We start from the raw sequence: 26,373 nt of genomic DNA, 5'->3' as shown, positions 1-26,373 counted from the left end.
AAAAATGATCACTAAGCTGTAGTACTTATATTTCTGTAAGTACACCAACTCAGCAAGGAATGTAACATGGATGCTTTACAGTTTTTCATGTGTTGAAGTTGCCAAAGGGTTTGAAATAGATTCTCATCCCATTCAACCATTATTAAGGATTTTTCTATAAAGGACTTAATTTTAATTAAGTCAAGAAAGCCAATAGGAAAAAAAAAAACAAAAAAAAAAACCCAACAAACCATTCATTCTCCTAATCCACAAAATTGCAACTATTGCACTTCTGTATTAATAAGGAATTCCTAACTTATATTAAATTAAAACCAACTAAATTATTTTGCAATAATGCACTCATATTCCAGAAAAAAATAGTCCATATAAGAATTAAATAAAACTAGCCAGTATGAAAGAATTTCCTTTATAGGCAAGATGTTAATCACCTAAAATTGAGGTTGGCTGGACAGCTTTCTAGACTATTCTAGAAGAAAAACCCAGACTTCTTGAAAGAGATTTACTAATCTTCTGAGACCAAATATTGGCTTCTGTACCAACTTTTCTCCCTTAATCAATACTTTTTTCCTTTTTAATCTCCATTTGGGTAAAATAATAATATCACAGGCCAGGCAATTAGAATTGAAGTCTGAATAAACCACTGTTCTCAGTATTAACAATTTGGAAACAATTCCACAGTATTATTCTCTTGCTTATTTCATTGTCTATTTGCTTTTCAACTTCCAATACATCTTTACAAATTGATGAAATAAGAAAAAAATCAGATTCACATGAGCGGTTTACTTAAATTGCAATTTACATACTCTTTTCTATTTCAGGCCGCCAATGAGTGTAGAATATGTCCTTCTGTTACTGTTTTTAATGTATGGTAGTATTTGAATCCCAAATACACTAATTATACCCCTGTGGTTCTTAAATATAAAAATCATGACACAGAACAGTTAATCATACAAGGAGACTGACTTTATGAGAGACAATTTAACTGCTTGCTTAAGTTTTAAATAACCTGCAGTTAACTAAGAAAACGATTCCAATGCAAAGATGGCAAGTCTGTAATTATTCATATATACATTTTCATGCATTGTGCTGCAGAATACAAAAGCCTTTTCTGTCACCTGAAATACAGCAGATGATCCTTTAGCTGTGCCAGTTGTATCTCTGGACTTATGCTGAAATAGACTGAGCCTCCAACACCTCTTCCTCACTGATTAAATAATGAGAAATTAGGGATCAAATGCCTTTTACCTTACTTCTCTCTGGCAACTCAGTCTCTATGCCTTGTAAAAAGATCTATCAGAACATGCTGAAAAATGAAAAGTGGTGTGACTACATTGCTAAAAATGTTCTGGTGAAAGCTCAATGACTACTGTAAAAAATTCTTTTCTCAAAAGCCAATTTTTAACCTTTGTTTTTCCTACAGAAAATGAACACCTACAAAGCTGTCAGTATTAGATGCTAAAAATTTGCATCTACTAGAACATCTGTTCTTATTTGTCTTACTTCTTTTTTCCCTAATATGCTTGCTACGCCACAAAAATTATGAAAGACCCAGTAACTTATCATAAGGAAACATGCAGCACAGAATAAACTTCATAGTACAACCCTGCAAGCAAGGGTTCTAGTTTCACTTGTGGAGCACAGCTCACTTCAAAGGCTTATTATACAAATTACCAATACTTCTATTTAAAACATTACATACCTGCATAAAGAAGCTTTCGAATACAATGGATCTGCTGTGAAACACAGGCTACATACAGAGGTGTTCCTAAATGCGGGAGATCTTGGTCAATATCTATACCTGAGGATATCAGTACCTCCAGACATTCACTGTGACCTGTCAGTACAAAGCATGACAGAGTTTGCTCAACTTCAGTAAGCTGTTTCATAGACAAAACAAGACACATTTCTTAACAAAGTCATTGAGACATTTGTTGAGTGCTCCACATTTATTCAGCAGGTAATTTCTTACCTCTACTGGCTGCTTCATGCGTTGGTGATGGAAGGCAGGACTCCCACTGAGCTTTGGCGCCATACTCTAACAGGAGCTCAGCACATGCTGCACTGCCTCTTGAACATGCATTAAATAAAGGTGTGACTCCATCAATTGTTGTAGCGTTTACCTAGAATATATAAAATCTATTTCAGAACAGAACTGAAAGAAAGGTAAAATTTTGAACAGGATATAGTTAGAAATTGCATTAGAATAACAAAAAACCCCCAAAATAAGTGGCTAGAATTGATTGCTTAATTGATCAGTCCCTGTGCTACTGTCTTCCTCTCACCACATCCCTCAGTTAAAATTAGTTTACTATTATTCTGGTTAAACTATGTTGAATAAACCAAAACACACCTGGAATAACAAAGAGCACACATTAACACCTGACCAGTAAATAATTTTTGAAAGCCACTGCACTTTGTTTCACTGATGCTGAAAATATACACTGTGGATAATAATGGGATAATGGGGGGTTTCTCTCCACAGCTCTGTTAAGAATGCAAACTCCATGTTAGATGTGAGATTTTCCATTTTCTTCTGTGGTTTTAACCTCCTGGTCAAAGGAATATTTCACAGGATGGAAACAAAGCTGATAGTACAGGCTTGCTGATTTAATACCAACCTCATCAACTCACTTGTTAACTGAATATTCCCAGTGTGAGAGAATGAGGAGAGAAACTAGGCAAACTTGTGAGGGATAATCATACTAAAAGAGGGAGCACAGGTATTAGGAGAGGACTCCTTCCCAGGTTCTGGCATATCCTCTTCCACACAACACCCAAGCCCACCAAAGCAATAAAAAGTACTAAAAAAAAATTAGATAGAAAAATTATATTTGTTCTTATAGTTTTGCTCATAGGATGTCTAGATTTGTGTCTTTAGGATCCTCATGCTAGCTGAGGTGAAGAGGAATTGGGTTTGGAAACATCTATGTACATTTTCTCTTCTTCATCTTCTGTAATAACAAATATAATCTACATGGTTGTCAAGACTGAATTTTAAGGACAATAAATATTTCCATCAGAAAGATCAGAGATTTGGTGAACTATGCATATATTTGCAGTGTCAGCAAAGATTGTAGGAAAGTGGTCTCTAAGGTCCCATAAAGTTTTGGGATAACAGCCTGTGTCAGGAGCACAGAAAAGATGTGCCTTTTTGTTCTCAGACCAAAGAACTTTAAGATCACACAAGTGCAGTGTGACAAAAAGACATTCTGGAGACTAAAAGATTAAAAGAGCAATCTTCTGGAAGCCACTCAAAGCCAGAAGAAAATGGAAGAGAAGAGGGATGCATTCCATAGTTACAACAGAAATAATGTAATGAAATTCAAAGAAATAAGGCTGGTGACATATTGCTAGCAGATTCTCTCCAGTTTGTCACTTGTCTTAGTGTCTGCCCATTGCTTTCCTTTGCTAGCTTTCAGATGGCAGTTTATTATAATTAAATGAGAGCAATACAAGCAATAGGGTGAGCAGAGAGAAATACCAATTAAAACACAAATCATGGAATATATCCTTCTCAGTTAAACCAAGGTTAGCACTGGACTCCATATACAAAATCAAACCTCCTTACGTTTGCTCCTGCTTCAAGAAGAATTCTTGCACATCCTACATGATCTCCCAAGCAGGCTTCATGAAGTGGTGTTACTTGGTCAATTGTTAGTGTGTCAACATTGTACCCCTATACAGGACATGAATGACATATAAAGATCATAAAACAACTGGTTTTTTCAAATTAATAGTCTACAATAATTAGGCTTAAAACTCTACTTGCAATAAATAAATCTTCAGTGAACACAAAAAGAATCACTGTGGGGACAGTGAAACCCTGGAACAGGGGTTCAGAGAGGTTGATGCATCTCCACTGATGGTGATCTTTAAAAATCAACAAGGCCCTGAGTCTAAACTTTTCTGTGATACCATGGTTCTCCAACTTAAGGTTTGAACTATCTAAAACCATGAATTTAGCAAGGAAAACATGTCTTGGACTGATAAAATCATCAAGCCTTTGAAATTTTCTGCAGTAGATGTTGCTTGATTCTTAAGAACTACTCGTTGTATCTATTGGCTTTTATCAAATGTATTCCATAGTATAATTTTTTAGTATTGTAGTAGATAATATGACAATACTGTAATAGTATAAGTATAGCAGTTCACAGTCCCTCCCTTTGTATTAAAAAATATATATATTTTTTAAACCACAGCTGTGCAAAACCCAGAATGTTTCAGTGATTCTTCCCCTCAGCAAGTATCTTCCTGACCAGCTCTATTTACCTGAGGGCTTAACACAGTAGAACTGCATTAACATACTATGCAAGAGGGGAAGATTGATATGAATTTAGATACAGCTTTGACAAGTTTTTTTTAGGGAAGAGAGAAGTTTTAAAACATACAGAGAATATATTTAAAATATTAACTTGTATCTTATCACATTAAAAAAATCTTAAATGTGTATTGCTCTGCAAAATTCAAGCGAACAAAGCAAAGGAAAGCATACCAAATCTGCATTAATAATCTATGAGAGACTAAGTAACATTAGAAATGAAAGAAATATCAAGAACATGGCCTTCACCTGTGACAATAAAGTCTTTAGAGAAAGAAGACGTCCTTGACTGGCTGCCTCATGCAGAGGTGAGCGATCTGCCCAAGAACCTATATAATAAAAACATTTATTGAGTAAACCATATGAATTAAGAAGATTTTGAAATGCATAGAGCAAAGCAAAAAACATAATACAAAGAATGAAGACAACTGTCCAATGAAATTTTTTCCTCTTTAGAGACTCTAGTTCAAATGATCAGTTTCTAGACAATAAAAACTGCTCTATTATTAACTGTAAACAGCTGTAATAAATGATTATGTGTTGCAGACAACAAAATATTCATATACCAATTTCATTAATCTGATTTAATAAATCCATCAACTACCATGTTTCCTATCTCTCACTTCTATTTTTGTTCCTTTAAAAACTTAATATAATTTATGTTTGCAGCGGGCATATAGAAATTTATAGATTTTAGCAAACTGATATTTGGACCTAAACTAGACATAAACCTGCCTAAAGAAGTCCTGAAAAAGCTGAGGCATATAAAAATCAATACTGAAATCCTCATGTATGAAATTATTCTGCGGCTACTACACAAGTGCAAAGAAAGAAGTATGGTGAGAATCACACTAAAAATGGCTATAGTAGAAATGAGTCTAAGTTCTCGTTCCAGTTCGCTATTGGAACTAAAAAGTCAGATATGCTTAATGTAAAGATTTGGCATATATTTTCATTTTCTTATCACCCACAAAAACGAAGGGGGGAAGAGGGAAGTAAGAAAACCAACAACCCCACCTTACCCACACATACCCGCCTTTAACTCCCAGCCCAGGTCTCAGGGTCATCCCATGGTTCCTGGTGAAGAACCTGTACTTTCCTCTAAAAGATGGGCCACTGACAGATCCATTCTAGCCAGACATGGCTGCAAACACAGCTGATACCAATTTACTTTATGAATGTTGCAGACAAATTTTGAGAGATTGTGCAAGGAAGAACCATCTTCAAGATATATTATAAATTACCAGTATTTATTCTTGTGAGAACTGGAACTCTAAAAATGCCAATGCAATCACTCATGTGAGAAATATCAATCCTCAAAAGTCCCTGCACAAAGGCAGAGAGAATTAGCTAAGTAAAATGAATTGGTAACAACAGCAAATAAATCTCTAATGCGTAAAGTTATTTTGACTTTGTTGCAATGAACTAGGTCTGCCTGCAAAGCCAGTTACTGCAATTTGGTGACAGGATGATGAATTTTAAATAAGGAGGCTATTGCTCAATCACAGGCAGTCATCCCTCTAAGTTCTAAGGTAACTATTCACTAGAAATACACAATTTCCATTTCCTTTTGGACCCCTTCTGTCCACTGGCCTGTTTCAGAAAGGACACTTTTGGTTACAATAAACAGCTCCCTCAAATGACAGAAAAGATTAAAACTGCTCAACCTGAAAAGAAATTGGGGCACAGTTAAAGCCTGTGAAATAGTGCACAATATGGAAATTGAGATAAAACCTCAGCTTTCCTAGAGGTGTTAATGAACGAAACTAAAACTTACTCAGATATAAGACTGTATCTCCTCACAGAACAAATAACTACACTGTAGAACTCAACACTACTGAATGCTCTTCAGATCAAAAAACATAGCAAAAAGCACTGCTGAGTATTAAAATTACCCTAAAACCATACAAAGCTGATCACAGATGTTAAAAAATGCAGCAAATTAAAGCTTTGTAAACTTGATCTTAAAAATGCATGGAGATTTCTATTCTGTCAGGGTATCTAGCATCTGTGAGGGTCCTTCACAGGCAAGATCCAGCTTCCAGTACCCCCAGAATTATTTGCACTAAACTTTGATGTGATTTCCTATACTTTTTACTTAAGGTTTACTAAATGTAATATTTTGCAATTCTTACTGTTAGTCAGAATAACAGCTAAAAAAACTGTAAGCAAAAGTGACTGGGATTTTAAGGGTATTAGACTACAAAACCTGACCTCAGAAATCTGAAAGTGACCCAATTTTGACAACACATCAGTATTTTCTCTGTCATCCCAATAAGCTAAGATATATTAATCCTACTGTAGGCTGGATGTGTGCAATCACTATGAGAATTTTGACCAATGTCTTCCTTCTTAGCAGTATGTGAACCAGCTCTCAAGTTGTTTTAATTCAACTTAATTAGATCCATTAAGTTCTCCCGCTGGCAGCTGCAAAAATTCCTCAAAAATAATGATAGCTGTATTTAGAGGCTGCATTTGAAATTTTGTCACCCTGTCGCTATAGATGAGAACTTCTTGACAGTTTATCCTACTCCTAAATTAACAGGCGAAAAAATGACACATTATTATAAAGAAAAACATCTAATAAAATTGCAAGTGTTGTGAGGTGTTTATGCCCATAAATACACTACATTTTTGTAGCTGTTTGTAACTCTAAACAGAACAAATGTGCAGGTACGATCTGAAAGCAACATGTTTTCCACCTTTCTTCCCTTCACCTTCTTTCCTCTTGGATTGCCCAGAAGTACGTCTGTTAATGTCATTACTCCAGTGACATTTGAGATCAATAAAGTGATGCCAGATATCACTGTGAGCTCTATTTTGCACCTAGACCCACTTCATATCCCTGTCTTCACATAGAGACATCCGGCAGCTAGCTGTTTCTGCTAAATCCATTAAATACAAAAGGCCTGTATCATCTCTACTAGAAATAAAAGCTACAACCAAAATGCTACAGAAACTTTTGTGCAAACCCAGTTTGGAAAAAAAAAATCTCACATTACACCTGATTTATCACTAAACAGTAATTCATCAGTAAATACCACAGGAACAAGAATATATTCAAGATAAATATGCATCATAAACAAACATCAAAGGTGTCTTAAATTTTTTGTCTAGATTGCTGCCTCCTGTTAACCTACAAACTTGCTATGTCTCTCACTTAGAAAGCATTAACAAGAACATAAACAAGGACAGTTTTCATCCATTGTTGTCTGTAACAGCAGTCTTGGCAAACATGATCTATTCCGAAACTGTTAATGCATTAATTCCCTACTGAAGTTGGCTCTGACACGCTGACTACAAAGTATCTCTGTATATAGATAGAAGTCACATTAGTTCCAAGTTCTCTGGTGTATAGTTTACAAGGAAGGGCAGCCTACATTGCTTTGTAAACACTAACAAGAAAGAATAAATATATTCACTGCATTAACAGGTGAAGTTAAAAACAAATAAATTACAAAGTATCATACAATACCTAAGTCTCCATCTCCCCATGGCACTTCCAGCCAATTGCAATTATAAATCCTACTCATTTCTTTCAATCTGGAAAATAAAAAAATAAACATCTGTTCTTGCTAGTTGGGCCTGTTCACTCCAGCTATGTTTGGAAGGAGATCAGCAGCTCACTGTAACACGAACTTGCACCCTTCAGTAAACACAGCTTTGATGATATGCGCATAAACAAGTTGCCAGTTACTTTTCTTATGTTGAAAGACTGCAGCCCCTTTTATTCATTTTCACATTTCATTTTGTAATATAACAACTTTTCATAGTGCCAGTAACTGTGCATTTGCCTTCCAAGACAGATGGACTGGAATTTCAACACAAGAGAAACTCACAGTGAAATCAAGAGAACCTTGAGGAGAATAAGAACTGCAGGACAAACTCCTCCCTTTTAACCTCGTGCAATGAGATACACAGTTTTGTATCCTCAAATATCAGTGCTAGTACACAAATTTGTAAGGGAAGCACTGCCAAATATTCATGTTATTTTACTACTTACTCATAACATACGTAGAAAAGAAATACGCACAGATATTCTGAATATATTCCAAATGCTATTTGATTTGTATGCTGAACTGTGTTTTTCTTTTAGCAGCTCACTATTGCCTCAGTCATTTTCTAAACAATTCTTTGGTTGTTAAATTGGGGGTCTGATAACCATTCACAGCAGTGAAAACCCCCAAAATGGGGATTTTTAATTCTAACTTTGATCCATTTCTAAGTCATTAATATTCTTTTCTTCATGTTTTCCCACAGACTTCATTTCTTTACATTTACCTATTATTTGTCATGTTATTATTTGTCATGTCATGTAGTTATGATCATAACAGTAAAATACTAAGTAGAAATGCATTTTTGTAGTAGTCTTTGACTCCATTCATCCTGTCCTTTTCAGTTTTATTTCTAAAAATTTGTGTAGTCTTAAACAAGCAAACAAAAAAACCAAACCGAAGAAAAGCAAACCCCACCTCAGTATAAAAGGTATATTAAAAAAAATTAAAAATGGGATTTTTGAAGCAAGGAAGACTGGAAATGAATGAAAGGCTCCTCCCTGACTTCAGTGGGAGAAGATTGATGCCAACGCTCATCATTTCAGAAAAATACTGCATAAAGGTTAATAGATGTTGTCCCAGCCCCCAGAAAAAGCAGTATCATCAGAGAAAACCCAAAAGTAGGATCCTGCCACAGTCCTTTATTGGGAGATGAGAAACACAAACTATTCTGGAACTGTTGTAGCTAACATTCAATTCTGCAAATCCAACAAATGCTATGTATAAGTTTATCACTGCTCCCTTTTATTCCTTAAGATGTATTTTGAGTGTTTCAGTTTGTGGCAACTGAAGCAACAGACAGGATCAATAAATAGAACAGAAAATCTCTAACATTATAGTCCCATGATCAGTGGTTTTGCCATTCCACTGTTTATTCAATGAGTGAGTTAGCATTCCATCTATTTTTTACCTCCATATCTAATAGGATCTCTTGCTCTTTGAGATATGCTATCCAAATTATAAACTGACTATAACATTGTTAACTTTATGTTACATTTTAATGATATTCTCCTGATAACAAAGAATACTTCAAACCCCTTGCTGAATCTATCTTTATAATTTTATAACTATTTTATAACTAAGGAACCAAAACATAGAGAGTTTTAACGCTAAAATTGTAAGACCAATCTAATAGCTTATTTTTGTCAGAGTAGTTAGGCCTTAGAGTGTACACTGAAAGCATAGTTTAATTATGGTTATGAGACCTTTGAGCTTCTGAAATTTCAGCCTTAGATAATAATAACCATGATCAGTCAAGAAACTTTCAGGTTAGGCGATTGGTCTTAAAACACACAGGTGCCACAGTGAAGACAAGAATAGAATTTGCTTTTAAGGACATTAAAATGTTAACCCTTTTTCCCTACCATTCACTACAGGCCTTCTAAACTTTACAACATGCAGGAAAATATAAGGTGTATTTTTTTCTGAGTATAAAGTGATTGCATTCTCAGCACATCACCCATCTTGCACATCAAAGAAAGAAGGGGCTTTGTGGAAAAGTATAGCATGTGACTGTGTTGTCAAATACTGAGGGTGACTGAACATTGGAATTCGTTGCCCAGAAAGGTTTGTGGAGTCTCCTTCCCTGGAGATACTCAAGAACTTTCTGAACACAGTTGTGAGTAATGTGCTCTAGATGACCCTGACTGAGCAGGGAGGTTGGACTAGATGATCTCTGTTGGTCCCTTACAGCCTTGACCATTCTATGATACTGTGACAATGCATCAGAGGGTCAAATCAGTGTGACACAGGCAGGGTTACTTTTAACAATTCCTAAATTTTGAGTGCTTTGGTATTGCAATTTTACACACATTTCACACAGAGACATGAGTCACTAAACTCTATTAAAAATTCTAAAAAATCACAGCAGCAGTATCAAATATAGCTCACTTGGCTCCCGACAGAAGCAACATTATCCTACGTGAAGGCACTGGCAATGATGATGGCAGCTGTGCCAGGCTTTGCACACACAGGAGGAAGTGTGTTAACCCCTTCTCACATCACATGAAAGCATAGCCACAACTCCCCTGGTCCATTGCTCATGAACAGTTTGGTTTTGCCATCTTCTTGAAGGCTCAACAACTGAATGGATAATTTTCTAGCTGAAAGCAGCTTGCAAGCTCTGTGTGCCAGAGGTAGTGACAAGTACAAAATCACATCAACCTCTAAATTCAGTGATCTGTTAGATCCACATCAGATTTGATTTGAGTACATGGAGCAGGTGGTAGTACTCTTAGGCTGTTATTATTTCCTTGAAAAAGTCACAAAGTAAGGGCTTTTAAGTAGCCTTCCCAACTAGAAAGTGACAGAAAAGGCATACGAACATTTTGAGCTGAGCCCAGACTCTGGAGACCTTCTGCCTGGAATAATTTTGCTCCTTAAATGCAGTCTCAGCCTTAATCCAGTCCGCAAGCAATATTCCCCTAGCCGTGCTCAAAATTCTTAGTATTTTCCCAGCCTGCTGGAGAGTGAATGCAGCACATGACCTAAACCCTAGCCTTAAAAGCAGAATCCAGCTGGCAGCAAACCTGGGCCTAGTGTGCTGACTTTTGCCACATGCAGGAGACTTTGGTAAACTAGCCCAGCTGTGGACCCTCAAGCTAGTAGGCTGAAGACCTTTTCCTAGCATGACTCTAACTTTTCACCCCTCTACCAAATCTTATGATGGCATATCCCACCTCCTGCATCACTTTTAGTCCATTTTCCAATCTGCGTATTTAATTACATGATGCACTGCAGTATGACTTTGGTCTGCAAGGGTGGCTGAAGAATAAAGTCAGGTTTGGATACCTCCATGGATGGGAACCGAGAGGGAAGAACACAGCCTCCTTCAGACTTGATATTAGATATACTTGCTATTCAAGTGAACTGCAACAACCAGAAGCCTCAACTGCAACACAAGCCTCTCAGTACTTCAAGGATGTCCATCAATAAATACATATACGCCCGGCTTGGCAGTCACAAAGAGGTTGTAAGTAGCTGCACTGAATTGAGATGGATTCTTCAGGAAAAATTACTTTCCATATTTTATTGTGATTTTCAAAATTTCAAAACTTGAATTTGGCTATTTCTTTATAAGAATGGCAAAAGAGGCTAACCCAGAACCATACTGAGGAGGATTAGTGCTAACATTGATAAACTTGTGTATTTCTTTTCTGTTCAAGGAAGAATGTCCTCGTGTTTTGGAAAGTACTAACCTAACTAGCTGAAATGTTCAGAAACAGAACTTTCTATAGATCAGGAAATCTGTAACAGCAAACAGTGTGAGGGCAAAAGATACACTGCATATTAAAATATTCAAACAGCTACTTGTGAAGCTATGGTAACTGTTGCTTAAGTTCTTGAATTTTGCTTAATTCTAAAACTGGCAGTACTGGAAATTAGCAAAGGTATTTTAAGAATACCTCCGATTCCTGTAGCATACAGTTATATTTTACACGGTAAATGCATAAATATTTTTATGTACAATATATCAAATCTCCCTTTCCTTGACTATTTTTACATCTCCAGGTTTTAATTTGACATCTTATTATCATGGGTTTCTTTCTTTTTTTTTTCTTCACTCTAAGCCTTATGACAAGATCAATGTAAACTGGAATTATGATGACTTATATGAATAATTATGATTAAAATATTCCTATTATTCTTGCAATTGTTCATGGCCTCCTTTTACACACTTGTGTTATGAAAGATATAGGAAAATATGACACAGACAATTGCAGTCCAAAACACTTCTTTTAGAATAGTGTTTGTTCTTCATGGCTGAAAACATGTGTTCAGCAACTTAAATGCCTCCTAAGTACTTCTCTGTGCAAACCTTTACAATTTTCTCTTTGGTTTTAATATCCTAGCAAATTACAGGTTCTGTCACCTGTAGTTCCTCCATTGTCTCCTATTTCAGCTACCCATACACTTTACATATAAAGTTATATGTAAAGTTTACTCCTCCCCCTCCTTTCCTTCCCCGGTTACTTGCTGTAAACAATTACCCCTCAGTATCCAGTTACCTTGTGACAGGACAGCAAAAGTCAGGATAAGTCAAGCCTTAAACACTTGCATAAAACAAATAGGGCAGATAAACAAGAAAAGGTATTTTAGATCAGCTGATAAGAGCGCAGAACAGACTAAAATAGCTTCAACACCCTTATGTTAACCCATGCAAGACAATAAAGTGCCACTAACATAAGCATGCATTTATATCACAGCTAAGAAAATAAAAACCAAAAAACAGTTTAAAGCTAGAATATCACAAATTGGGTCAGCTTAGCATATTTCAGTACACAGTTGCTGAAATGGCTGCTATACTAACCTTGGCTGGTCAGAATACCCCAGCTAGCTTTTCGTTTCGCAGGACACTCCCCTATATATTCTAGGCATCTTTTGGGGAGATTCTGGCTCCTTTGAACAGCAGTGCTTGTTGTCATTATTTGTTTCTCGAGGAAAGCCTGTCTGTCATTGGTGCAGGTACTCTGGTCTGACGAGCACTGCCAAAGGGATTTCTACTACCTCTTTTCCTCCTTTTGGTTTTTCACAAAGGATCTTGCTGTACTTACTGTAGAATGGCTACAACACTGAAATCCATTCAGTAACATTTACTAGCTTGGACTAGTGAGTACGTAGTGGGGGAAGGGAAGGACTGCTCTAGCATTTTCTATTTTTAAAACGGAGAAAGAATCAGCTTAGCTACAGCATGAGTCTTAACTATTTACATGGTTTAAATGGAAAGAAGATGTTAGTTTTTTAACAACATAACAAAAAAAAAAGAAACAGATTCTTAAAGCATAAGTATTCTATGCTTTGTTGTTTGAATAATAAGCAGCCTAAACCAGAAAAACTAAAGCTGTATTCTCAGACTGTCAATTCTTTTAGTAATAGAAACAATAATTATAGTGCATCAAGCTTTATTCATGTAATTTGCAGTCAAGAGAGATTTTGGAGTTTAGAAGAATCCGTGAAACTATGAAGCACTTCCCATTTTTTTCCTTTTTTTTTTTTGTGGTTTTATAGGAATTTTGTTGTTGTTTGGTTGTTTATTGGAGTTTTTTTTTTTTTTTTGCTTTGGGTTGGTTGGGGATTTTTTTTTTTTTCTAATAGGGGACAAGGTATCCTACAGATGTCAACTACAAAATAAAACCTGAATAAGCAAAAGCATGGTTTGACTTGCAAAATAAAAGATTTCACTGGTTCTTTGAAAGTCTGATCCCATTATGAAAGTAAGGCTGCAGTCTTGTCAAAAGAAGCACAAGTCAATATTATCTAAATAATAAAAAACAAAATGGGAGGTTTTTTGAGTTTTTTGGTGTTTTTTTTGGGGGGGGGGTTTAGGGGCGGGGATTTTGTTACTGTGTATCACACTGGTACTATGCAACAGAAATCTGCAAGGAGAAGCAATCTGTAAAATTCCAAATGCATAAAAAGGACAGTGATTTGTCTGCACTAATAACATGCCAAGATGCTGGCTTTACCACTTTTCCTATCTTCTTCTACTGATATAAAAACTAGCCATTTGCAAACTTTTAAAAAGAAAATTACCATTACAGGCTTTCATTATTACTACCTCTTGCAGTACCTGACAAAAATTAACTCCTAAAACGCTGACATAATAAACAGGCATTTAATGAAATTTTCTATATCCCTCATATTTTAATTTAGGAGAACAATCAGAGGCAGGACTACAGTTAGGCAGGCTGAGGCAAAGAAGGAGGAGCTGCTGCAAATTTCACCTTGAAATAGAAGCACATGAGAACTGCCCCACTGGAATGGTGCTATACTTTTTACAGAACAGAAACAGGTGGGCTACTGTTATTCTCGCAAAAGAGACCAAAACTGCACTCTCTCAGGCCTTATATGCTGCTTTCAGACAGCTGTTTTCCTCAGTTTTATCTAGCTGAATGAGCCAGGGTATCTGGCTGAAATAAACACTTCTACACATCCAGCAATCAGACTCTGCAAGTAAGTCTTGAACAGAGCTTTTACTAAAGGGCTCATTAAAAAAGGCACATTAAAAATATGTCACTTTAATTCTAGAATTATTTGTTAAAATTTATGTTTTCTTCAAGCAAATAAATACTGGAAAATTAATTAACAGGAAAGCTGACGATGGATGTCTCTGTTAGGGAGGTATCAGCATTATTCCCTGGGTGAGAAATAATCAATGACAATTTCTGTGCTTTGTCACAGCTCTGAGGCTCATCTCAGTTTTACAATTCCTTTCCATTTGGAATGGCATCCTAGAACTTCCGGGAGAAGCTGGTGAGGATCAGGATCAAGCAAAAAGCATCTGGCACTGCAGGACAGGGATTGACAGTGGGCTATGAACAAAAGACCTACATGTTTTTGTAGGAGTTTTGTGGGTGAGCTATTTAGCTGAGAATGAAGCTGGGTCCTTCTAGAATAGTGGTGCAAACACAGAAGTAGTTCATACAATTTGCTTCCCACAGATATTCCAGCCTCCCCTTCTCTCTTACTAATTTCAGAGATGCGACTTGCAGGGGCAAGAAAACCATCAGACACACAGACAACTGCCACGGCTTCAAAGAGGAAGACCCCAGGGGAGCCAGCAGCACCCTGTCACTCACACACAGAGCTCAATAGAAAGCAGTGAGCTACCAACAGAACCTGTCATCTCCAAGGCAAGGGTACTAGGAAAGGTCCCTCTATTCCACAGAGACATACCACTCTATTATTATGTTACTTGGAATACTTTGTAGGACATCAGAATGCAATGTATAAAAATAGGCGCACTGTCTTTCTTCAGCTTTTAAAGAAGGCGTAGCTTATCCCATTCAGGACTCTAGAATCAACTTTTCCCTAAATTCTGCTAGGCACAACCATTCATCCTCCTCACTAAAAAGTCCTATTAAAGCAGTGTGTAAATAAAAGGGGTATTAAAAAGAAAAGCCAGACCAACATCAGAAACCAACTAGAAATGTATTAAAAATATATTTGAAATGTTGATATAAAAAGGGGATGAACATACAATTAAAATTGTGAAGTAAGACTGAAGAACTCAGTAATTCCATGTTAGAGGTGGAAGTGAAATAGTATGTGGTCTTCCTTAAGTCAGCCATCCATGCACTGGATTATGTTAGCTACAATATAAAAATTAGTATCTCTTGACTTCATTAGGTAATAAAACTATTAATATTTGAAACTACTTCGACTTGGTATTCATATTCTGTTCTTCAGATTTTTCTCTATAGAAGACACTCAGATGCTTCCAAAATCTGCCAGAAAACCTATACAGAAATTTAAGTCGACATCCAAGTATGTCGAAAGCACAGCAGACCACTATTTCCCCTGCCTGGGCACACAGGCAATTAGGGACAGTATTTAGATTACAGTTACCCATGAAAGCAACACAGCTACCTGCAGAAAAGCAGCCAGAGGAAGGGGTAGACACTACAGTCTGAGAGTAAGGATTTTACTGATGAGTTTGGAATTCTGACTTAATTTAGCAGACAAGCTTTAAACAAACCACTATGATGTTGCATTTCACTAATAATTTATATTCAACTTTTATAATGCAGAGGAAGAGCTGTTAAAGGAAACTTTCAAGTGATTTTCTTCAGAAGAGTCTTAAATTCAGATTTCTATAACAAGATGTGTAAGTACAGTTTCAACTTCTCTGTCAGCAAATAGCTCTGAGTTTACAAGGGCAGCAGTTCTTAAGAGGTGGGAATGAAAATGGAAAGATATTTTTGTTCCCCCCCTTCAACGAGGAACTTGTTCTATTCTGAAGACTGTTCTTAAGGCAATAAAGATGCAATTGTGACAGCACAAGTGTTAAGAAAAACAATGACAATCCCCCTCTACCCTTCACCTTCCGACACATGATGCAGCCCAATGCAATACAGTCTGAATTCCAATAACAGCAATTTAACTTTGGAAAAACTGGACAAAATTGCACTATTTTCAAATATGAGTGGTTTGTGTGCAACCCTGCTCAAGGTAGCCAACTGATGAGCCACATCCTATTCTGTACTTTCAGATTCACACTGATGACCAGGATTATGATAGGGTCATAGTGACTGTACAGAATCTGCAACACTAAATGCTAGAACAGACTAGGAACTGTCTCTGCCTGCTGATGTAATCAACAGACTATAGCCATGAAGCTAAATGATCAACAGGCTCCTTGGTTCTCAGTGCCAGTACCCCAACAGTTGCCTGTCATTTGACACTGCCAGAAAAGAACCAGCAGAGATCTTGAATATTTCTCCCTGTAGGAGAAGCCAAGACAAAGGAGGTTTTAGGAATAATTAAAAGAAACATGGTTACCAACAAAACGAAAATCCTAAGAAGCCACAGTGCCACTATTACATCCCACAGTAGTGGCTCAGCACCAGGGAACTTCAATGCACTATAAAAGTACAGGATAAAGCTCTAACACTAGGACAGGGAAAGGACTGGAACAATTTAAATTTTTTAAAAACACATTCTTGCATCAAGCCATACTTCATGGCCAATACAACGATTATAAGTCATTAGCAGACAACCAGCTTAAGCATTACCCAGGTGTCACCAAACTCCCCTCCACATCTTGACAAATGCCAGCAAGTATTCAGACATTACTTAAATGGTCATTAGTTATTCAAACATAAAATGACATTTCTCTATGCCACTGTAAGGACTAAAAAAGCCTAGTACACATTCCTGCTCTTTCTATATACATTGCCATCTACCTCTCTTGGCTGTGAATAAGAATGATGATTATTATTATTATTATTATTGTAGCAACAGCATGGATGGCTAGTAATTTTTCTATCTCTTCCCATGAAATTTTTAGTTGTTAGGCTTTGTATCCCTGGATGTTGGGAATCAGAATGGAAGGCTGAGGTAAGATTTAATATTCTGATATGATAAGGGTTTTGTCTCAGCCCCCACAGAAGTCAAATATGGAACAATGATACATTTACTACATTTCTTGGCTTGTGGATTTGCAATGCATACTTACCAAACTTCTTTATGCAGGCAGGCAGTGGTAACACATAATATGTGCTAACACACAGACTAAAGTAAAACAAATCACAGCAGTCATGCTGATGAATCTAGCCAAATCAGTTATCAAGCAGGCCTGGACTTCAGATATTGACAGAGAAGACAGAAGGCATGAGCTCAGCAGTCAGCCTGGGAGTGGCATAGAGTACCACAGTGTGAATCTTCAGCCAACTACTGTGAGAGAACAGCCATAGAGATCATACATACTGCCAAAAAGACTAGATGTAGCAAAAAGTAACATCCACTAGTGCAACAGATGCAGCATGCCATAATGGATTTATTACCGACCAGCCAGCATTGCTGCAATCATGAAGGGAGCTCAGTACTTAGGCATGTAATGCATTCCCCCAAAGCCATCATCTAAACCTGGCAGAAGTTCACTCGCTGCTCGTCTGCATTGCAAATGTTTGAGAACATCCCCTACAAGAGAGGAGTGTGAATAGCATAACCCTGTCCATAACAAGTCTATGACTGAGAGAAGGAACATCACCTTCAGAGAGCTATGCTATTTTGGTCTTTCCCTGTTACCTTACTCCCCATCTCCACAAAAAAGACCAGTGCAGGTGATATATTTGAGCTTGCCCCAGTCCAGTAATGGAGTTTCCTAATGGATTTTCTTTAGCAACAGTCATCTTCAAGGCCCTGCAGGCAGATTGCTCCAGGAGAATCTTTTAGTATTATTGCTATGTACCTTTAAAACTTCAGGTTTTAAGATACATCAGAGTTCACGTTTCATTTTGGACTTGTTTGTAATTCAAGCATCCTTCATTTCATCCAGAAAAAATCAAAGAATAATTTGATGAAGAGGATTTCCATTTGAGTTAAGAGTGTGCGCATCAAGCAAGCAAATTGGACCTAGGCTGGTGACAAGTTAAGATCCAACTTCAGATAAGACGCATTTCAAGGATGTACACGTAAATTATACTAACTCTAAAATACAGCTGTGGCAATGCTATTCTCAAGGAGGTCCTGACATAAAAATACAGATAGAAGTTAAAAAAAAAAATAATCACAAAGGAATCTACCTGGTAGGATATCTCAGTTCCTTTCAGGGAAGCAAATATGCAAACAGGCTCCAGCAGATATATTCACTATAAGTTTCCTTAGCCTTGAAGATTTTATTTAAAGTAAGGGAAGAATCAATGCTTGTCAACAGAAGTGCTTGGCTTTCATTGATGCAAATAGGTCAGCGCTCTGGCCATGCCATTATAGTTGCATCATGGAGCTTTCACCAAAACCCCTGTAAGGTAGATTATATTCTTCATATCAATGGTTCTGGTATCTTGCTGATACGTTGTGTCATTTGCTTCATTCTAAACAAGTGTCTTCTTGAGATTTATTTTGAAGTACCTGACTTTGGCAGTTATTTGTCATACTAGGCAAAGTTATTTAGCATATTAAGAGAAGGTGATGAACCGTATAAAAGAAAACCTCCGTCTTGAACTTTCAAAAAAGAACATTCACACCATCTTAAGCATTTTTACACCATTAGCTTACGTGCTGCATATGAAAAACAAATGCTAAATGTGGTGCCTTACACCAAGTGGTATGGCAAATAGGTATGCCATACAATATTCCTATCATTACTAAATGAATCTCTATTGTATCCAGGAAGCTAGTAGAGGTCTTATATGGCTTTTATTAATAGAACTGTGATCTCTGTGGAATGCAAGTTGAGAAAATGCCTCATGCCTATCTTCCCTACCTAACAACTGTTGCTGAGTGACATTATCAATTGCAACTTGTTAAAACTAAATAATAGGAAAATTTTCCTCTAATCATTCACTACAGTTCAAAATGTAATCAAGCTTTCCAAAGAGTGGATCTCTAACAGTGAAACACAGCATTATTTCCTATTTATGAGTTGTATTTAAGGGGACAGTTTCTTGAGTCCACCCAAACAGCACTCAATGTATGAGATTAACAAGGGAACATAAGGCTTCATACTATTTACAAACTTCCTACTCCTGAAAGGAGATGGCAACTCCAGTCTTGAACTCCCACAATCCCATAATGGCTTAATTTAGAGTAACTAGGAGTAACTAGTGTACTGAGCATTCCTACCATGCCAGGCAAAGGCAGACAGAGCAAAGACAGGTAGCTTAGAACTTGCTGTGCTCATTCATGAGTAAACCATTTTAGAAAAGCTTAAAAGAAATCAGGCTACTTTCACCCTGCCAGTTCTGCAAAAACCAGTGTATTTTGAGAAGTTATACTCAAATACTACAAATATAAATTTTGTTTTCAAAGAACTTTCAAATATTACTTTAAAGCAGTGTAGTTATGCATAAAGCGATATTCTATGAAAATTTTTGTAAAGAGCGCTGACATGATTAAAAAATAAGATACTAAAGAAATGCATTTTATGTTGTCAGAACTACTTAGCTTGTGAATCAGACTCCAGGTATCTAAGTACATGACTAGTTTGTCATTTATGATACATTAACTTCTGCAAAATGATTCTTTCATAAGAAAGTTCTTTTGTATCACCTTCTGCTTGCAGCTAAAAGCATTTTGACAGTTACTATCAGGTTTAATTTTAATAAAAGACTTTTTTCCTTATAAAAAGTTTATAAATAGGACCTATATCTTCTTCCATAAAGTCATCTGTATTATCAAAGAATGGATTCTTCCATGCAAACCAAGCTCTTAACATTAGTCAGTAAAGTTTATATCTTACAGACCCAAATCACCTAACAATAAATTAACTCTTAAGATTTGATACACACACTTTGAAATCACTCCATACCACAGTGATATTACCTCACCCTAAAGCAACTGAACTATAAAACTCAGCTGAAGGTCCAACTCAGCCCTTGTATATACAGAGCACTTTCATGACATGACCAGCTACTCAGTATAGTAGGGAGAATTTAAAGGTTGCTTTTGATCCTCCCATTTGTATCCAACAACAGCTGTACAAAGGCTGTGTTAGTAACTCTTCACAGGTCTGGAAATACAGTGAGAGAAGTAATCTTACTGTGCAGATCACTGTCATTGCAACTAGCCTACTAAGGAGCTAATTACACCCACAGTTAATTTGCAAGTGAGTTCATTTCTGTAGGTCATTTAGTAGGGCTCAAAATTTTAAAATGGAATAAACACATATGTACTGCAATTTTTTCCATAAAGAAATAAATTAACAAAGAGTTGACTTTTCCAAAGTTTCTAGTGTAATGAATAAATACACATTCACTTCAACAGGATAAAAAAAGAAAAGCTGGGCACCATAGCCTACTTACAACACAGCTATAGCCCCTGATTGCAAAGCACTTAGATCTAAACAGCTTATCAGTTCCTTTCAATTCAATTGGGGAAGTATGTGCATATGAGTAAGAGTATACAAAATTAGTGTCAAAGTTAAAATTAATCCAGTAAATGGGACCTTTGTGATAGAATGGATCCCTTTTTCTTTAATTCTTTTACAATAGTAATACCACTGATTTCACTGGAAAAAAAAACCCTAATAAATCAATTCTCATAAAGATATGGGTCTTTAACTTTAAACAAACTTTTACTCTACAGTAAAAACTGTTTTGAATTTGTGCTATTCCGTTTTTTATATTGTGGATGAATGGGTACTGTATTTATTTTTATAAAATCAGTAGATGACACTAAATGGCAGATGCTGCAACTGCCCAGAGAGAAACAATTCCAAACAGAACTTGAGCAAAATGGAGAAATTCTCTGATATCAAAAGCATGAAGTTAGCTGAAGGCCAGCACAACATATTAGACTTAGAGAGAAAAAAGCAAATGTATAGTACAGTGACTCTATCTTAACATGGGTTTTATAAGCTACAGGCTGTATCCTTACATACATAGGGTATCACATATATGGCACATGACATGACTGTTCCACTTTTACACAAGTAATAGTTCCACTGACTGCACTAACAAATTCTCAGCTGGAGCATTCTGCTTAACATGAGGAATCAGACTTCAATAAAGAGGCCCATGAACTGCATACGATGAACTGGCACAAGTCCAAAGGAGCGCAACTACAGTAATTCCAGGTCTAGAAAACAAGACTTAGAAGGACAGACTAAGTTAAATCCCTTTTTCTTTATTGTAGAAAAGACACAGCAGATGTAGAAAGACAAATGATAATAATCTTTAAATAGATTATTTTTCATACATGGAGAAAAACTGATAAATATCTTAATCATATTTTATGTATCAGTTTGCAGAAATAAAGATCTAGGTAGGTCTTGGGTGGAGTGGTAAGCATCCTAGCAATGAGAACAGTAAAAGCTGTGATTGATTGCGCAGGGATGCTGCAAGAATCATGATTATTAAGCATTTTAAAAACAGGTTAGCGAAACGTTTGCCAGACAATCCCTGTATATTTGATTCTAGAATATCCAAATAACATCTGAAGGTGCCTTTCAGCTGTATGCAAGAAAAGTTTTATTCAGACCTCCTCTCCATAAACAACTCAATGTGACTTATAATCAATGGAGTTTTTATACACTTTTGTGGTCTTAGTTGATGCTGAATACTGATCCAGCTCTTATATTTCAATGCAATATACACAGTATAATAATTTCTAATTAATTATTGGAACATTATCCCTATCTAGCTATTCACATACACATGAGATCAAAGGATAGATTTAACACAGTGAATTGGTGACTATCCAAACTGGAGAGAAAATACTCCTGAAATATTAAGAAACAAAATATGACCCGTCTCACTACTAACATGTAGCTTCAAAAACACAGTAGGCAGATGACGCAGGTAAAGCTGTCTCCCTGTATTCAAGAAAGAACAAGACACAAAACAAAGTCAGCGATGAAATGTATAATTTATACAAGCTTTGTAAAATGAAGGCTTATTTTAACTCAAGAGCTAAATTCAGTAAACATGGAATAATGCCTGTTCCTAGTAGCACATTATTTCCAAAGGATCTTCTTCAAAACTACAGCACTCCATCCTAACCAAGCCATTACGACAGCAAAACGTAATTCTGTACTATTACCAGCAAACTGAAAATACCATCACTAACAGACTTTTAAGAGTATGTAATTAGGTTATAACTAGAAAATTAAAACTAGTATTTCCTCTAATTTTAATTACTTCTTGGAACATTATAAACTTCTATTAGGCAATTATAGGCTATTTTTTTGTTTCTTTTTTTCTACTCAGGAATCTCTCTTGCTTAAAAAAACACAGAACAGGAACACTAATGAGGAGGATACTCAGCATTTAATTTTATAATTTTATAATTTAATGTTTCAAGGTGCAGCTTCACATTAGTTATTGTACATCTTCTAGCTACTACTTTAAACAGGACATTTTGTTGCATGGTATCGTATAAACCCTACTGAGGTATCTCTGTACTGTATTTCACAAACATAAACAAACCAAATCCCACAACAGGATGTGAGTTAAGACAGTAACATGACTTCTTCTACAAACACAGAACAAAGGTATAGAGAAAATGGGATCAAATAGTAATTTTGAAGAGAGTTATCTGCATCCCAAAGAGCAAAGACTGGTCTTGTTAATCACAACAAATGGCTGAATTTGCAGATTATCTAACATTAGCTGAAAATGTGCTTAGAACTGTTACAAACCCAGACCCAAGCAGTACAAATTAGGCAGTGAAAAGTTAAGACACAGTGGTGTCAAGTTGTATTTTCTTTTAATAAACAAAGCAGAAAACCAAAAAACTCTACCATATGTTTGAGCCTTGAAATCAATATAAATCTCTGCTACTTGAGCAAAACAGTAACCTGTAGGAGTGATAAATTTTTATCTTTTGCATAAGCTAACTACTAGAATGCTGACTATACATTTATTTAGATGTAATAGTTCAGACATTTGAAAAACGACCAATCTAAAATCTCCTGGATTTAGCAACAAGTAACACTGTAGAAAGATGATTTTACTTTCCAACTTGATGTGTTGGATGTGATGTTATTATTCTTTTTCCTCTGTTTTTTCCCAGTCTTTCTCCTTCCTTACTCACATACTGCATCAGCCTTCCCAGAATAAGCTACCCAGCAGCTTCTGTCAAAAAATTCTTGATTTCAAGTCAGGGCTACCACATTCTCTGTATTTCTGACAATGGGATAGAAAGTCTTTCCCATCCTACTCTAGTGAAAACATACACACAACTCTACATGCATATATATCTGTACATATGCTCACACAAAAGCACACTGCTTAATAGTTCAAATTATGTCATTAACATACTCAGATGTAAAACTCCTAGGTTTCTGAACTTTCTCTCTAAACTTTTCAAGGAACACATGTTAAAAACCTACTTTGAGTAATATTCTGCAAAGCATGTTAATTCCTGCTTTAGGATGTAAGTCCTTCTGGTTTGCAAATTTAAACACATACACACAAAATGTCTAGCTTTTCTCACTGAAGACTGAAAATATCTTTAGGTTTGAAACAGTTTCTGGCTCCTTTCTATAGTTTCTCCATTTACATTTAACTTGGATTACTATTTCTTGTTCATGGTAGCTACGGATGAGTGATGAAGGCGATAAGAAGCAAGACAAGTTTTCCTGTTCCATCACCTAACTGAAATTTGATGTTATCCCTGAATAAAAGGAACAGTAGTGAGGCAGTAGGGATCCCAAGCTGAGCAAAACCATAGCTCACTCATGCCATATCACAATTGAGAAGAAAGTTTTCTGTGTTCTGTTACCCAGAAAAAGAACTGAATGAAAATGGTACTGCCTAACCACAGATGAGCTTTGGGGAACACCAGTGCTGAGCTCTGCCAAAATTCTGCTTGATCAAAGAGAAAGTAGAATCTTTACAAGAGCTTTCAACCAAGTAAAATTTGATGGATTTCCACAGAAATGCCCAAAAGTTCACTCTGACAAACAGTAAATAAGCTTCCTGATATGAGCCAAGACACTAACTTATTGAAAGTACAGAAGGACTATATCTTCTCGAATAAATTATTATAAGAACATTTTAACTTTCAGAAGAAATTGGGGAAAAGTCTTAGGTTGAAAAGTGTTTGGCAATCTTAAATATAGCCATTTTAAGCATAGGCCTCTCTCCCAACAGACATTGGCTGTATACTGCAGTTTTATTCTGAACCTAATATTAACCTGAAAAAAAAAGGAAAGAAGGAAAAAAAAAAAGCTTAAATAATCTGGCAACAGAGTTAAAAAACAGAGAGAGCTACAGAGAAAAAAACAAGTCACACATATTATTTGACAAACTAAGTATAAATGAGGATAGCAAGTAAGTAATTACCTGTGAAAACAAAGAGTAACAACAAAATCCCCAGACAGCAGTGATAAGATAGTAAATACAAATATACCTTGTCCTTGAGGAACTCCGTAAAATTCAGCAGCTATTCTTGCTGCTTCCTTACGGTTTCCTTTCACAATGTAGAAATGACTAAGTATAGCAAGGCTGATCTTCACAAAAAGTTTAAAACAAAAAAGTGAAAGTATAGTAAAGTAGACATTGGATAGCTGCTGAGCAAAAGGGCGACTTTCTTCTATGACAGTCATTGCTGCAGCAAAATCTCTCACACTGTTTGGGTAGGGCTCTCAAATGTGTTGATAAGATCAAATGGCTCCAGCCCTGCACTCTTGGGAACAACTGGTACTGAGGAAAGAAAATATCAGCTGGTCATGATGCTGCTGCTCAAAATATGACGATTATTTATACTGTACATAGTATAGAGTTCACTGCCACTCCTGCTAGCCTGGTAATATTCAAGTGAGACAGAATATAACAGAGACAAGTTCCAAGACCCAGGATTGTACTTGTTCCACTTGAAAGGTCTGTTTCATTACAAATTCTGCATTTCTAACTAATTTATTCATACCCTATTAATACTTGTTTAAAAATACACTGTCAAAATTATTAATAAGGACTACAATTTCATGCACTAAACCAGGTAACCCAGGTAATGAGTTTTTTGCTAAAACAAGTTCTCCTGCTTCTCAAGTACAATCCTTCATTTTATGTTAGACTAGTATTTTTTTCCTACAAAACTAAAATCACATCAACTGAATACTTGAAATACACATTAATAAAGAAACAGAGGTTGAATATACACCAGCTATGACAGTCTCTTATTATTTTGTTCAGGCTGAATGAAAACATCTAGTATACATGTCCTTAAGCATTATACAAAACAAAGAGAGCATATTATAAGAATGAAACTATTAGATATTTTTATAAGCAAGATCTTGAGGCACCTAAAATTAAGTTACTTAAAATGTAATTAAAATTGAGTAAATGCAATTGGTAAGCATACAACATGGGAAATTTCTAATGCTTATGATACAGTTCATTGTACTGCATCATATTATTTTAAACCTATGACATGAAAGGCTTTATTTCTTGGCCAGTTTTAGACAGATGAATCTAAATTCCTCTGATGTTTCAAGAATTAATTTGCTTATATACCATAAAGCCATTACTCACAGTCATCAGCAGTTATGCACAAGTTGTTCCATTAGCGTAATTGCTGAGTAAATAATGGTGTCACAACATGATACAAACTGAGGAGCTGCCAGACAGAACTGGATTCCTAAGTATTATAATCCTTAAATAAAGGATCATGACAGCATTGAAAAGGGTCCCATTCTAAGCTTTTATATTTCCTTTTAAATAAAAGAAATAATGTCTCGAATTACAGTTTAAAATAGTCTACCCATAGTAATCTTAAACTGAAACACCCCTTCTATTCTATCTTGGATTCTGTAGTGTGATGGTCAGAAAAAAAGCATTTTAGAATGTTGGCAACTGTCTATCAGGAACACAGGGTATGACACAAATGTCACTGCATCCACAGATCCCCCAACTTCAATGAACAGCAGAGCGGACACTAAGGATATGATACAAAATCATATTTCTGAAACAGAAGTGGCAAAATAAAAGACCTCTTATCATCTGGCTACAGAGGTAATTTAAAAGAGTAAGAATGTATAATGGTTTTTAAAACTACATTGAAATAAGCCTATATAAATGAAGACAATGATAAAAGGAAATGTGCTTGGAAATAAATATA

General features: G+C 36.0%; 1 protein-coding gene across 3 annotated transcripts in view; it reads right to left on the bottom strand.

Annotated features, from left to right (window-relative positions):
• The window catches only part of ASB5 (ankyrin repeat and SOCS box containing 5), a 40,716-nt gene that overhangs the window by 2,519 nt on the left and 11,824 nt on the right, over window positions 1-26,373 (bottom strand). Inside the window, exons 2-6 of one of the 3 annotated variants that reach the window (XM_031045784.1) lie at window positions 7,794-7,861; window positions 4,568-4,647; window positions 3,569-3,676; window positions 1,970-2,120; window positions 1,700-1,834 (exon numbers count right to left, since the gene is read on the bottom strand). In XM_031045784.1, the coding sequence (XP_030901644.1) occupies window positions 1,700-1,834; window positions 1,970-2,120; window positions 3,569-3,676; window positions 4,568-4,647; window positions 7,794-7,851 (532 nt within the window). In that variant the 5' untranslated portion in view covers window positions 7,852-7,861. Of the gene's footprint in view, window positions 1-1,699; window positions 1,835-1,969; window positions 2,121-3,568; window positions 3,677-4,567; window positions 4,648-7,793; window positions 8,164-26,373 lie in introns of those variants that run through there. The other 2 variants (XM_031045785.2, XM_031045783.2) reach the window with 2 other exon arrangements.

Source organism: Melopsittacus undulatus, chromosome 7 (genome assembly GCF_012275295.1).
Source record: "Melopsittacus undulatus isolate bMelUnd1 chromosome 7, bMelUnd1.mat.Z, whole genome shotgun sequence".
Classification (NCBI taxonomy): domain Eukaryota; kingdom Metazoa; phylum Chordata; class Aves; order Psittaciformes; family Psittaculidae; genus Melopsittacus; species Melopsittacus undulatus.
The sequence above is the reverse complement of the archived record's forward strand: the minus strand, read 5'-3'. Positions and strand labels throughout refer to the sequence as shown.